General features: G+C 45.6%; 1 protein-coding gene across 2 annotated transcripts in view; it reads left to right on the plus strand.

The window, feature by feature from the left end:
• The window catches only part of LOC140739974 (pyroglutamylated RF-amide peptide receptor), a 73,081-nt gene extending 58,288 nt beyond the window's left edge, over nt 1-14,793 (plus strand). For both annotated transcript variants that reach the window (XM_073068743.1, XM_073068833.1), the window contains 2 exons: nt 9,637-9,734; nt 13,063-14,793. In XM_073068743.1, the coding sequence (XP_072924844.1) occupies nt 9,637-9,734; nt 13,063-13,418 (454 nt within the window). In that variant the 3' untranslated portion in view covers nt 13,419-14,793. The remainder of the gene's footprint in view (nt 1-9,636; nt 9,735-13,062) is intronic.
• The last annotated feature ends 353 nt before the right edge of the window (nt 14,794-15,146 follow it).

Below are 15,146 nucleotides of genomic sequence, written 5' to 3' on the forward strand. Positions count from 1 at the left end.
AACTCTGTACTAATCACCCACTCATACCACAGTGCAGACTGCAATACGGATCATCACCAGGCGCTCTTTCATCAACTCTGTACTAATCACCCATTCACACCACAGTGCAGACTGCGATACGGATCATCACCAGGCGCTCTTTCATCAACTCTGTACTAATCACCCACTCACACCACAGTGCAGACTGCGATACGGATCATCACCAGGTGCTCTTCCATCAACTCTGTACTAATCACCCACTCACACCACAGTGCAGACTGCGATACGGATCATCACCAGGCGCTCTTTCATCAACTCTGTACTAATCACCCACTCACACCACAGTGCAGACTGCGATACGGATCATCACCAGGCGCTCTTTCATCAACGCTGTACTAATCACCCACTCACACCACAGTGCAGACTGCGATACGGATCATCACCAGGCGCTCTTTCATCAACGCTGTACTAATCACCCACTCACACCACAGTGCAGACTGCGATACGGATCATCACCAGGCGCTCTTTCATCAACTCTGTACTAATCACCCGCTCACACCACAATGCAGACTGCGATACGGATCATCACCAGGCGCTCTTTCATCAACTCTGTACTAATCACCCACTCATACCACAGTGCAGACTGCAATACGGATCATCACCAGGTGCTCTTTCATCAACTCTGTACTAATCACCCGCTCACACCACAGTGCAGACTGTGATACGGATCATCACCAGGTGCTCTTTCATCATCTCTGTACTAATCACCCACTCCTACCACAGTGCAGACTGCGATACGGATCATCACCAGGTGCTCTTTCATCATCTCTGTACTAATCACCCGCTCACACCACAGTGCAGACTGCGATACGGATCATCACCAGGCACTCTTTCATCAACGCTGTACTAATCACCGCTCACACCACAGTGCAGACTGCGATACGGATCATCACCGGCGCTCTTTCATCAACTCTGTACTAATCACCCACTCATACCACAGTGCAGACTGCGATACGGATCATCACCAGGCGCTCATTCATCATCTCTGTACTAATCACCCACTCACACCACAGTGCAGACTGCGATACGGATCATCACCAGGCGCTCTTTCATCAACGCTGTACTAATCACCGCTCACACCACAGTGCAGACTGCGATACGGATCATCACCAGGTGCTCTTTCATCAACGCTGTACTAATCACCGCTCACACCACAGTGCAGACTGCGATACGGATCATCACCAGGTGCTCTTTCATCAACTCTGTACTAATCACACGCTCATACCACAGTGCAGACTGCGATACGGATCATCACCAGGCGCTCTTTCATCAACGCTGTACTAATCACCCGCTCATACCACAGTGCAGACTGCGTTATGGATCATGCTTTAGTATGCTGCAAGATCAGACTGTGTCCAAAGAAAATCCACCACTTCAAACAAACTGAAAAACCTTGCATCAACACAACAGAGATGAAAGAGTCAGAAAAGGTTGACCAGTTTGCCAAGTCAGTACCGGGTGCTATCACTACCTCCTCGCAAGGAGATACTGCAACAGAACAATGGTCATACCTTCACGACACCATCCACGAATCAGCACTCTCTATCTTTGGAAGAAAGACCACAAAGAGCAGTGACTGGTTTGAGGCAAAGTCCAACATCATGACTCCTGTCATCGAAGCCAAGCGTGCAGCTCTCACAGAGTACAAGCGTTCACCATCTGACCAAACACTGCAGGCACTTCAAGATGCTAGAAGCAAAGTGCAACAGACTGCAAGGCAGTGTGCAAATGAGTACTGGCTCCAGCTCAGTGAGGACATTCAGACAGCAGCTGTGACAGGCAACATCAGATCGATGTATTTCTTGGCCCATCGCAGAGCAAGACAGCACCCCTGAAGTCATCCAGCGGTGAAATAATCACCAATAAAAGCAAGCAGATGGAATGTTGGGTAGAACACTACTCTGAGCTCTACTCGAGGGAAAATGTGGTTGCCAGCTCAGCCGATGATGCTATCGATTGTCTACCAGTCATGGATGAACTCGACTCCGAACCAACCATTGACAAAAGCAAGGCAATTGACAGTCTGGCCCCAGGGAAAGCTCCTGGTAATGATGGGATTCCTCCAGACCTGATCAAACACTGCAAGAGCTCATTCCTCCAACCTTTACACGAGGTCCTCCATCAGTGCTGGAAGGAAGGAGCAGTACTACAGGATGTGTGCAACTCCAAAATCGTCACTTTGTACAACAACAAGGGTGATAGGAGCAACTGCAACAACTACAGGGTTATCTCCCTCCTGAGTATTGTCAGCAAAGTTTTTGCTCATGTAGCTCTGGCATGTCTACAAACTCTGGCAGAACAACTCTACCCTGAGTCCCAATGTGGTTTTTACGCAAAGAGGTCAACTGTCGACATGATTTTCTCACTCCATCAACTCCAGGAGAAGTGCAGGGAACAACATAAACCCCTCTATGTCGCATTCATTGACTGGACCAAGGCATTCGACTTTGTCAGCAGGGATGGGCTCTTTCAGATTCTCCTCAAGATTGGCTGTCCCCCAAAACTCCAAAGTATCATTCCATTATGACATGAGGGCTACTGTTCAGTACGATGGCAGCTCATCAGAACCCTTCACTATTCGTAGTGGAGTCAAACAAGGATGCGTGTTGGCCTGAACATTATTCAGCATCTTCTTCTCTCTGCTATTGAAGCACGCATTTGGGACGTCGACAGAAGGCATCTACATGCACACCAGGTCTGATGGGCGGCTGTTCAACCCTGCGCGCCTGAGAGCAAGAACAAAGGTGTGAAAGATCTTAATATGTGACATGCTCTTTGCCGATGACACTGCTATAACCTCGCACACCAAACAGCAACTACAAACTCTCATGGACCGCTTCTCTAAGGCATGTAAGGACTTCAGGTTTACCATCAGCATAAAGAAAACAAATGTCCTTGCCCAGAACGCTGTGGAAACACCAGTCATTACCATCGATAATTACGATCTAGAAGTGGTCCATGAGTTCACATACTTGGGGTCGACCATTAGCGACACTCTCTCCCTCGATGTTGAAATCAATAGGCGTATCGGCAAAGCAGCATCGATCCTTGCTCGACTCTCCTCGTGGGTCTGGGAGAATCCAAAACTTGCTACAAAGACCAAGACTGCCTTGTACAACGCATGCGTTATCAGCACCCCCTGTATGGTAGTGAGACTTGGACCATCTACTCCAAGCAGGAGAGGAAACTCAATAGTTTTCACCTGCGCAGCCTTTGCTGCATCCTCGGCATCACCTGGAGAGACAAAGTCCCAAACTCTGAGGTCCTCTCCCACGCTGGACTTCCCCACAATGTTCACGCTTTTGAGACAACGCAGACTGCACTGGCTGGGCCATGTCTGTTGTATGAAGGATGGCAGACTGCCAAAGGAATCTACGGAGAACTAGCAACAGACAAGAGGAATGTTGGTAGACTCCAGCTTCACTTCAAGGACCTCAGCAAGTGCGACATGAAAGCCTTAAAAACAACACAGAGTGCTGGGAGGATACAGCAGATAACCGCAACAAATGGCAAGGTACTCTTCAGCAACACCTAGAGCAAGGCGAAAGAGTCAGTTTGAGGAGCAGAGAGCTAAACAGAGAGCACGGTAGACAGTGGACAACAATTCCACGGCGCCCTACACATGCAGCAACTGTGGCAGAGCCTACCGTTCCAGGATCAGCCTCAATAGCCACAGTCGATGCTGCTCGACAAACCAGTGACTACCAGAGGCGCAGTACCCATGGTCGACCACGACCGAGCGAGGCGGAGGCCACACAGTTAGTCAATCATCAAGAAATGGAAAGGATACGGCACAGCTGTAGATCTGCCTAGAAGAAGTCATCCTCAAAAACTGAGTGACCGTGCAAGAAGGGCACTAGTGAGGGAGACCACCAAGAGACCTATGAAACTCTGGAGGAGTTACAAGCTTCAGTGGCTGAGATGGGAGAGACAGGGCATATGACAACTGTTGCCTGAGTGCTTCACCAGACACAGCTTTATGGGAGAGTGGCAAAGAGAAAGCTACTGTTGATAAGACTCACACGAAATCTCAGCTAGAGTTTGCCAGAAGGTATGTGGGAGACAAAGAACTTTAAAAACACAGTCTCTATGAAAGAGAGGTATCGCCTAGCGGAGCGGTCATTGTGGGAGCGGTCATGGTTGGAGTAGTCCGAGGCAGAGTAGTGAGGCTTTGGCTCAGCAGGACTTCGGTGAGAACAGGTGGAGACAAGGTAAGTAGGTAAGATCATTCCTTATTTCTTATTCTGAAGTAACTCTTGTGAGAGTGTAGGGGGTGTGCCTACAGAGCCAGTGTTCTGTTCTGGGTGTCAGATGTGGAATTTCTGGAAGACTACCTCCCTAATGGACACGTCTACACCAAGTACATCGATATTCAGCTCCTTAGAGATCGCGTTAGGGAACTGGAACTGCAGGTCGATGATCTTCAGCTTGCTAGGGAAAGTGAAGCAGTGATAGACAGGAGCTACAGGGAGGTAGTCACCCCAAGGCTACAGGACACTGATAAATTGACTGTCAGGAAAGGAAAGAGAGAACATCAGATAGTGGAGAGCCCCCCTGTGGCCGTCCCCCACAACAATAAGTACTCCTCATGCCTCAGGCACTGAGTCTGGCCCTGTGGCTCAGAAGGGTAGGGAACGGAATAGGAACAGCAGTAATAGGGGACTTTATAGTCAGGGGGACAGATGGGTGATTCTGTGGACACAAATAGGAAACATGGATGGTAGTTTGCCTCCCAGGTGCTAAGGTCTGTGATGTTTCTGAACACGTCCACAATATCCTGAAGAGGGAGGGTGAGCAGCCAGAAGTCGTGGTACATATTGGCACCAACGACACAGGTAGGAAAAGGGTGGAGGTCCTGAAAACAGACTACAGGGAGATAGGAAGGAAGCTGAGAAGCTGGACCTCAAGGGTAGTAATCTCAAGATTGCTGCCTGTGTCATGTGACAGTGAGGATAGGAATAGAGTGAGGCGGCAGATAAATGTGTGGCTGAAGAATTGGAGCAAGGATTCAGATTTTCTGGATAATTGAACCTCTTCTGGGGCAGTGTGACCTGTACAAAAGGAACATTTTCACTTCAGTTTCAATCTGAGGGGGACCAATATTCTTGGGGTCAGGTTGCTGGAGCTGTTGAGAGTGGTTTAAACTAATATGGTGGGGGATGGGAACCAGTATGACTGAGCTGAGGATGAGTCAGCTGGCTTACAAGTAGATGATGGGTGTGATATGAATGTAAGGAAGGACAAGCCAATGACTGGGTACAATTGCAGACAGAGCAAAGAGTTAGATTGTACCACAGAGGCAAAATTCAAAAGGGTGAAGAATGCAGCACTGAAGGTGCTTATTTAAATGCTTGCAACATTCAGAATAAGGTGGATGAACTCAATTTGAGATTGGTCGGTATGACGTGGTGGCCATCACTGAGTTGTGGCTGAAAGAGGTCATAGTTGGGAGCTTAACATCAAAGGATATACTGTACTTTGTATCGAAAGGATGGCAGGAAGACATAGACAGTGGTGTGGCTCTGCTGGTAGGAGATGGAATTGCATCTTTAGAAAGAGGTGACATAGGGTCAGAGAATATTGAATTTTTGTGGGTGGAGTTAAGAAATTGCAAAGGTGAAAAAAACATTATGGGAATCATACATAGGCCTCCAAATAGTAGCCGAGATGTGAGGTTGAGATTGCAAAGGGAGCTAGAAAAGGCGTGTAATAAGGGTAATGAGACAATTGTAATGGGGGACTTCAATATGCAAAGGGGATTGGGAAAATCAGGTTGGTCAAACACGAGGAAATCTGCAGATGCTGGAAATTCAAACAACAACACACACAAAATGCTGGTGGAACACAGCAGGCCAGGCAGCATCTATAGGGAGAAGCGCTGTCGACGTTTCGGGCCGAGACCCTTCGTCAGGACACCAAATCAGGTTGGTGTTGGATTGCAAGAGAGGAAATTTGTTGAATGCCTATGAGTTGGCTTTTTAGAGTAGCTTGTGCTTGAACCTAATCAGGGAAAGGCCATCTTAGATTGGGTGTTGCGTAATAACCCAGCTCTTATTAGGAAGCAAATGTAAAGGAACCCTTAGGAGGCAGTGATCATGACATTATTGAATTGATACTGTAATTTGAGAGGGAGAAACATAAATTGCAGATATCAATATCGAAATGGAATAATGTGAAATACAGAGGCATGAGAGAGGAGCCTGCCCTGGTGGGTTGGAGGAGGATACTGGCGGGGATGATGGCAGAACAGAGACGGCTGAAATTTCTGGGATTAGTTCACAAGGCACAGGATAGTTATGTTCCACAGACGAAGTAGTTCTCAAATGGCAGGGATAGGTCTGTGGCTGACAAAGGAAGTTGAGGGAGGACTGTATAAAAGCCAAGGAAAGGGCATATAAGGTAGCAAAAGTAAATAAGAAGATGGATGATTGGGAAGCTTTTAAAATTCAACAAAAGGCAACTAAAAAGGCCATAAGAAGGGGAAAAATGAAAAATGAAATTTCAGGACCACCTAGCCAATAATGTAAAATAGGATACTAAAAGTTTTTCCAGTTATATGGAGTAAAAGGGAAATGAGAGTTGATATGATGCTGGTGAAGTAGTAATGGGGGGCAAAGAAATGACAGATGAGCTTAATGGGTACTTTGTGTCTGTCTTTACTGTGAAGGACACGAGCAGTGTGCCAGGGGTCTGTGAGTGTCAGGGAGCAGGAGTGAGTGCCATTGCTATTACAAAGGGAAAAATGTCTAACTCAAAGGTCTGAAGGTGGATAAGTCACCTGGACCAGGTGGACTACATCACAGAGTCCTGAGAGAGGTTGCTGAAGAGATAACAGATGCATTGGTCATGATCTTTCAAGAACCACTTGATTCTGGCATGGTCCTGGAGGAATGGAAAATTGAAAATGTTCAATTTTTTTTAAGAAGAGAGTAAGGCAAAAGAGAGGAAATTATAGACCGGTTAGCCTAACTTCAGTGACTGGGAAAGTGTTGAAGCCTATTATTAAGAATGAAGTTTCAGGGTACTTGGAGACTAAAGTAAGTCAAAGTCAGTATGGTTTCTGTGAAGGGAAATCTTCGACAAAGTAACAAGCAGGGTGGACAAAGGAGAGGCAGTGGATGTCGTTTACTTGGATTTTCAGAAGGCATTTGATAAGATGCGACACATGAGGCTGCTTCACAGTATAAAATCCTGTGGCATTCCAGCGAAGATGGTGGCATGGATAGAGGAATGGCTGACAGGCAGGAAGCAGTGAGTGGGAATAAAAGGGGCCTTTTCTGGTTAGCTGTCAGTGACTGGTGACGTTCCTCAGGGGTCTGTATTGGGTCTGCTGCTTTTGTCAATAATTTGGATGATGGAAGACACCAGCCTAAAACCTGCCTGTCAACAACATGGAAGCTCCTGTCAGGCATCATAGCCACCAAGGTGAAGGAACGTGTGTAAATCCTGAGCTCTGCTCAGAGGGGGATTGGTAATGGAACCAGAGGCCTTAAGCACCAACTAGTGGTAGACAAAGCAGTCATGTGAGACTCCAGGACTAGGCAAACCAATCTAAGCACAGCTTGGATCAACTACCCGAAAGCATACAACACAATGCCCCACACGTGGGTCCTGGAACGCCTGTCTCTGTACAAGGTCAACAAGACGCTAAGGACCTTAATCAAGAACTCTGGGCTGTTGGAGAACAATGGTAGAAGTTAACTCAAAGCCAATAGCACAAATGGCCGTCAGATGTGGAATATACCAGAGTCATGCACTATCCCCACTGCTGTTCTGCATAGGCTGAACCCCCTCAGCCAGATCACCTCAGAGTGGATATGCGTACAGGTTTAAGAGTGGAGTGACCGTCAGCCACCTCCTGTACATGGATGAGAAGCTGTATGCCAAAAATGAAAGAGACATTGACTCACTAATTCACCGGACAAAGGTGTACAACAGAGACATCAGGATGTCATTTGGACTGGGGGAGTCAAGTTATCTGAAGGCCACATACCAGATGTATAGGGCAGCTACAAATACCTGGGGATCCTGCAGGCACATGGAAGTCATGATGAGGACACAAGGAAGGCTGCAACATTCAAGTACCTCCAAAGAGAGACAGGTCCAAAAAACTTGTGAGCAGGTACTGGCCAACCCACCAGACACAGTAATACTGGACAAGGAACAGAAGAAAGCCACAGTAATAGACGTGGCAATCCCGAATGAGAGTAACATCAGGAAGAAAGAATATGAGAAGCTGGAGAAATACCAGGGCTTGAAAGAGCAGATAGAAAGGATGTGGAAGGTTAAAGCCAGAGTAATCCTGGTGGTGATAGGAGTACTTGGAGCTGTGACACCTGGACTGGGAGAGTGGCTCCAACAAATCCCCGGAACAACATCCGAGATCTCGGTCCAGAAGAGTGCACCACTAGGAACAGCAAGGGCACTGCGCCAAACCTCAAGTTCCCAGGACTCGAGATTGAGGCAAAAATACTCACACACACCACCCATTAGGGATGAGAGAAAAATATGTATATAGCTAGGGTGCCTAAGTCATTTGTAGAGTACTGTGTTTGTCAGTGTGGGGTGGAGAGCAGCTTTATAAATACACACCATTCATAAGCGGTGAGAAAAATATTTTGTGTATGTATACATTTACTGTAATTCAATTCTGTTTTATTATTATGTCTTGCATTGTACTGCTGCTGCAAAGTCAACAAATCCCATGACGTATGCCGGTGATATTAAACCCAGTTCTGAGAAACAGGTCCTTCTGGCCCAGCAAATCCACACTGTCCAACTGATCTACTACCCGGAATGTCTTTGGAGTGTGGGAGGAAACTGGTGTCAAACCCACACGGTCACGAGGAGAACATGCAAGCTACTTACAGACAGCAGCAGGAACTGAACCCGGCTCACTGGCACAATAATAGTGTAATGCTAACTGCTACACTATTGTGCCATGCCATATAGGTTTGAAAATTATTATGTTCAATTTTTAGAATCATCCAGCCAACAATGGTTTGCTGACCTTTTAACCTACTTTAAGATCAGTCTACCCCTTCCCTCTTACATACCCCTCATTTTGAGGGGGAAATCATTCACTCCTTTTAATGCCCTTTAATTGTCATGAACCTCCAAGTAGACCACAACCTTGACCTCTTGTGTTCCTCCATGACCCGGAGAGCTACGATGGCTGGAGTCAGGGTTTTATGCTTTGGCTCTTGGTAGGGCCACCCATATTAAACAGATCAAAGGGCAGAGGCCAGGCTAAGAGTGGTCCACCGGTTCTCCGGGTTCGGGGGTTCAGCTCAGGGCTAGCAATCCTGACTTCTCAAACAAAACTGTGATGGAAGCAGCAATGAAGGTTCCTTCTGCACCTGAATACGAGGGTATTGCTGAGCCTCCACCCGGGCCTTGCAGGGCTGACGGTGCTGCAATGAACACAGCCAAGACCAAGAGGTCAGACAGTGATGGAGGCAGAAAGGGCAGTAAGTAATGATCATGAAACAGAAAACACTGAGATTACTCAGCCAGTCAGGCAACGGCTGTGCAGAGAGGAATAGAGCCAATGTCTCAGGTTATTGAGCTGTGAAAGTTGTTTAATGTTGTCCACAGAAAGAAGAAGCATGCAGTGAAGAAGATGGTGGCTGTGGTGATCGTGTTTGCTGTTTGCTGGGCTCCATTCCACCTGGTCGTCATGCTCTCGGATTACGGTAATATGTTCAAGAGGTGGCAAGTTCTCTTTGGTGGCTTTGGGTGGCAAAGGCTTCGAAGTGGTGCCATTGAAGAGTCAGATAGTGGAGTGATCTGTAAGTGTCATCAGAGAAACATTCCTGGATGCCTTGTAGATTTCTGTTTGTAGATCATCATGTCAAGCATCTTTAAAAGAAAGCTCTTGCATTTATTTTGTTGTATAAGATGTTGGTGAGGGATAATTTGGAGTGTTGTGTGCAGTAATGGTCACCTACCGACAGGAAAGATATCAATAAGATTGAAAGAGTACAAAGAATATTTACAAGGATGTTGCCAGGACTTGAGGATCTGAGTTATAGGGAAACATTGAATAGGTTCGGACTTTATTCCCTGGAGTGAAGAAGAATGAGGGGAAACTTGATAGAGGTATAGTATACAAAATTATGCAAACAAGCTTTTTCCACTGATGTTGGGTGAGACTAAAACTAGAGGTCATAGACTACAGGAAAAAGGTGAAATGTTTATGGGGACCATCTCTGAGGTTAGTGTCGGTGTGGAATGAGCTGTCAGTGGAAATAGTGGATGCACATTTGATTGCAACATTTAAGAGAAATTTGCATAGGTACAGTGCCTATAAAAAGGTTTAAACCCCCTTGGAAATCTTCATTTTTTAAAAATTGTTTTACAACACTGAATCACGGTAGATTTAATTTGGCTTTTTTGACACTAATCAACAGAAAAAGACACTTTAATGTCAAAGTGAAAACAGATCTCTACAAAGTGATCTAAAGTTTTTACAAATATAAAACACAAAATAATTGATTGCGTAAGTATTCTACCCCTTCAAGTCAGTATTTAGTAGATACACCACTGGCAGCAATTACAGCCTTGAGTCTGTGTGGATCGGTCTCTATCAGCTTTGCACGTCTGGACACTATAATTTTCCCCCATTCTTCTTTACAAGACTGCTCAAGCTCTGTCAAATTGCTTGATATTGTGAGTGAACAGCCCCTTACATGTCCAGCCACAAATTCTCAATTGGATTGAGGTCGGGACTCTGACTTGGCCACTCCAGGACATTATCTTTGTTTTTAAGCCATTCCTGTGTAGCTTTGGCTTCATGCTTGAGGTCATTGTCTTGCTGGAAAACAAATCTTCTCCCCAGTCACAGTTCTCTTGGAAAGTGCATCAGATTTTCCTCCAGGATTTCCCTGTAATTGCTGCATTTATTTTACCCCCTATCTTCACAAGCCTTCCAGGGCCTTTTGCAGTGAAGCATACCCACAGCATGATGCAGCCACCACCATGTTTCATGGTAGGGATGGTGTGTTTTGATGTGCAGTGTTTGACTTGAGCCAAGCATAGCATTTAATCAGATGGCCAAAATTCTCAATTTTGGTTTCATCATACCATAGAACCTTCGTCCAGCTGATTTCAGTCTCCCACATGCCCTCTGTCAAATTCTAGCTGAGATTTCATGTGAGTTTTCTTTTCAACCGTGGCTTTCTCTTTGCCACTCTCCCATAAAGCTGTGACTGGTGAGGCACCCGGGCAACAGTTGTTGTATGTGCAGTCTCTCCCATCTCAGCCACTGAAGCTTCTAACTCCTCCTGAGTTGTCACTGGTCTCTTGGTGACCTCCCTCACTAGTCCCCCTCTTGCACGGTCACTCAGTTTTTGAGGATGGCCTGCTCTAGGTAGATTAACAGCTGTGCCATATTCTTTCCATTTCTTGATTATCAACTTAACTGTACTTGAAGGGATATTCAGTGACTTGGAAATTTTCTTGTATCTATCTCCTGACTTGTGCTTTTTATAACCTTTTTGCAAAGTTCCTTAGACTGCTCTTTTGTGTTCATGGTATAGTTTTTACCAGGTCACTGACTCACCAGCCATTAGACCTTCCAGATACAGGTGTATTTTTACTACAATCAATTGAAACACCTTGACTGCACACAGGTGATCTCCATTTAACTAATTATGTGACTTTTAAAACCAATTGGCTACACCAGTAATGATTTGGTGTATCATAGTAAAGGGGGTGAAGACTTAAGCAATCTTTTACATGTGTAGTCAATTTAGATCACTTTGTAGAGATCTGTTTTCACTTTGACATGAAAGTTTTTTTCTGTTGATCACTGTCAGAAAACCCAAATTAAATCCACTGTGATTCAATGTTGTAAAACAATAAAACGTGAAAACTTCCAAGGGGGCGGGGGTATGAATACTTTTTATAGGCACTGTATGTAGATGGGAGGGGTGTGGAGGGCTGTGGCTCCAGTGCAGGGCAATGAGGCTAGCTCAAATGGACTATAAACACAAGAGGTTCTGCAGATACTGGAAATTCAGAGTAACATATACAAAATTCCGGAGGACCTCAGCCCAATGAAGGGTCTCAGCCCAAAATGTTGACTATAGAAGCTGCCTGACCTGCTGAGTTCTGTCTAGCGTAGATGGGAATCTTGGTCAGAATTGATCAGTTGGCCTGAAGGGCCTGTTTCTATGCTGCATGGGTCTATAACTATGATCCAAAGCAACTTCTTTGGCTATCAGCCCTTCTGATTTAGGTCAGTATCAGTTTTGTATAATGTAGTCCTGAAATAATGATCTGGGACACATATAACTGCAGCTTTCTAGCATTTATGTGTTTAGTAGATAGTGTTGGCAATCAGTTAGTAAAGAATGGTTTGACGAATCTCAGTGGCCACTTTATTAGGTACACTTGTACACCTGCTTTTTAATGTAAATATCTAATCAGCCAATCATGTGGCTGCAACTCCATGCATAAAAGCCTGCAGACATGGTCAAGAGGTTCAGTTGTTGTTCAGACCAAACATCAGAATGGGGAAGAAATGTGATCAAGTGACTTTGACTGTGGAATGATTGTTGGTGCCAGATGGGGTGGTTTGAGTATCTCAGAAACTGCTGATTGCCAGGGATTTTCACATTTACAGTCTCTAGAGTTTACAGAGAATGGTGCAAAAAAATAATTCCAGTGAGTTCCAGCTGAGAGAGGAAATGCCTTGTAAATGAGAGAGGTCAGAGACGAATGGCCAGATTGGTTCAAGCTGACAGGAAGGTGACAGTAATTCAGTTAACCATGCACTACAACAGTGGTGTGCAGAAGAGCATCTCTGAATGCACGACATGTCAAAGCTTGAAGTGGATGGGCTACAGCAGCAGAAGACTATGTACATACACTGTGGTGATGTTATAAGATATAGGAGGTAACTAATAAAGTGGTTGCTGAGTGCAATTCCCTCTTTAAAGGAAGTGGTTACATGTATTTGGCGGGGTTTGTGAGAAGCATTCAATCCACTACGTAGTCTAACCAAACTTCTCCTTTCAGGTAAACTGCAGCTGGATGCAGAGAAGGAGACCATTCTGTTTGCCTCAGTACAGCTCCTGGGTTTCAGTAACTCAACCTGCAACCCCATCATCTACATGGCCCTGAAGGAAAACGTGAAGAGTTTCTGTAGGACCCTGCACTGCCAGAGGATGAGGAGGAAACGGAGAATCTTGGGTGAGAGGGCGGAGCAAAATGCTTCCCAGTCCTGCACCGACGCTCTCCCCTTAGAGCCACGTCCAGTGTGGGCGAGCAAATCAGGCCGAGGTGACCATTTCTCACAGGTTCACCTCCTCGAGGCCTCCAAGCAGCCCAAGAGCATTCTCGCACTGACTGTCATGGATCCTACCAACCCTTAATTCCCCTGGGCTCAACAAGGTCACCCTTCCAAAACAAGTCATGCACAGGTTGCCTTGTGTGATGTGTTTTCATTGCCACTATAGGCAGGGCTCTGCTCTTACCTTGTTGTGGGAGAGTGCTGAGTATCTGTCATTTTCCATCCATTACTTATTCAAAGGGTGGTGTGAGTATGGAATGAGTTGTCAGTGGCAGTGTGGATGCAGGTTTGATTTCAACATTTAAGAGAATTTTGAATAGGTAAATGGATGGAAGGGGTATGGAAGGCTATGGTCCGGGTGTGGGTTAGACCATAAGACCATAAGATTTAGGAGCAGAAGTAGGCCATTTGGCCTATCAAGTCTGCGCTGTCATTCAATCATGAGCTGATCCACTTCATCCAATCATTAGCACTCCCCTGCTTTCACCCCATACCCTTTGATGCCCTGGCTTGATGGGAATAGGCAGATATGGAGAGGATGTTTCCTGTGGTGGGAGAGTCTAAGACCAGAAGACACAGCCTCAGAATAGAGGGATGTCCTTTTTGAACTGAGGTGATGGGGAACTTCTTTAGCCAGAGAGTGTGAATCGTGGAATTTGTTCCCTCATTTTGCTTTGATATGGTGCAACATTCACTTCCATGGGTTAGTGTGGAATGAATGTAACACTACAACACTGAGTTTCGTACCCGTAGAAATTGTTATTCTTTAGCATCTTGCTCAAACGTTCAAACGTGTATTTAGCAATCCCAATCCTTTTTCTAATTTCAACGTCAGCCCTGCCGTCAGATGATATCGTGCTTCCAATGTAATTGAACTTCCACGTTTATTCAATTGTTTCATTGCCCACTTTCAGTTCACTTTTCTGTATTTCTTTCTCTCTTGTGACAACCATACATTCGGTCCTCTTGCAGTTGTGGTCAATCCTCTTTGTGATTTCTTCAATGACTATCTAGTATTTCTTCACTGTTTACAATTGGCTCCTTTGCAGAAAGTCTTAGGCACCCTAGATTTCTTATATGTTTAGGGCTCTCAGTCCCAGTAACCGTGGTGTTAACTGTTCAGGCTAACAAAATGGCTTCTCTGTATTGTTATAACAAAATGGCTTCTCTGTAATGCTGAAATGGGTTTCTGTGTCTGGTATGTTTAGGTTATGACTGCAGATAAGGGGGGAACTAATCAATGGAGAATTGTTATGCTATCTTGTATGTGTAAGCTGAGCGGGAGTTCGCGGTCTTTTTCGGGAGGCGAGCGGGGAGGACGGACGTGTGAGGAGCGGACAGCGGTTCCAGGGCGGTGGATACTGGACACCGGCGGTTCGGACGGTGGCCGAAGGCTCGGGAGGTCGTTGTGGATGGAACCGGAGGTGTGAGCTCCAACGTATTAAAATACTATGTGCACAAACTGATAAATTTATTTATTTGGCACCTTTAGATTATCTGTTTCTACTAACCCATCACCAAGAGATAACTATAAAGTTGCAATTATTTACTCACTTTTGGTTGTATTGCCTGGTATTTGTGTTGTGAGCGTGTACTGGGGAGGCATTACTCCGTATTTACACCGAAGTATTGCACTATTGGCAGGGCGACAGCGAATGGGGGGCAGCTAGGGGCACGGAGGCTACATATTGTTTCAGATGGTATGGCCTCCACAGAGCCCTGATTAGTGCTCTATATAGTAATTTTCTGATACTTAGAAACTTTTCATTTCATTATTTTGGAAGTATCTTGGCTTTACGGAATTTCTGTA

The sequence above is a fragment of the Hemitrygon akajei genome, chromosome 1, assembly GCF_048418815.1.
Source record: "Hemitrygon akajei chromosome 1, sHemAka1.3, whole genome shotgun sequence".
Taxonomy (NCBI): domain Eukaryota; kingdom Metazoa; phylum Chordata; class Chondrichthyes; order Myliobatiformes; family Dasyatidae; genus Hemitrygon; species Hemitrygon akajei.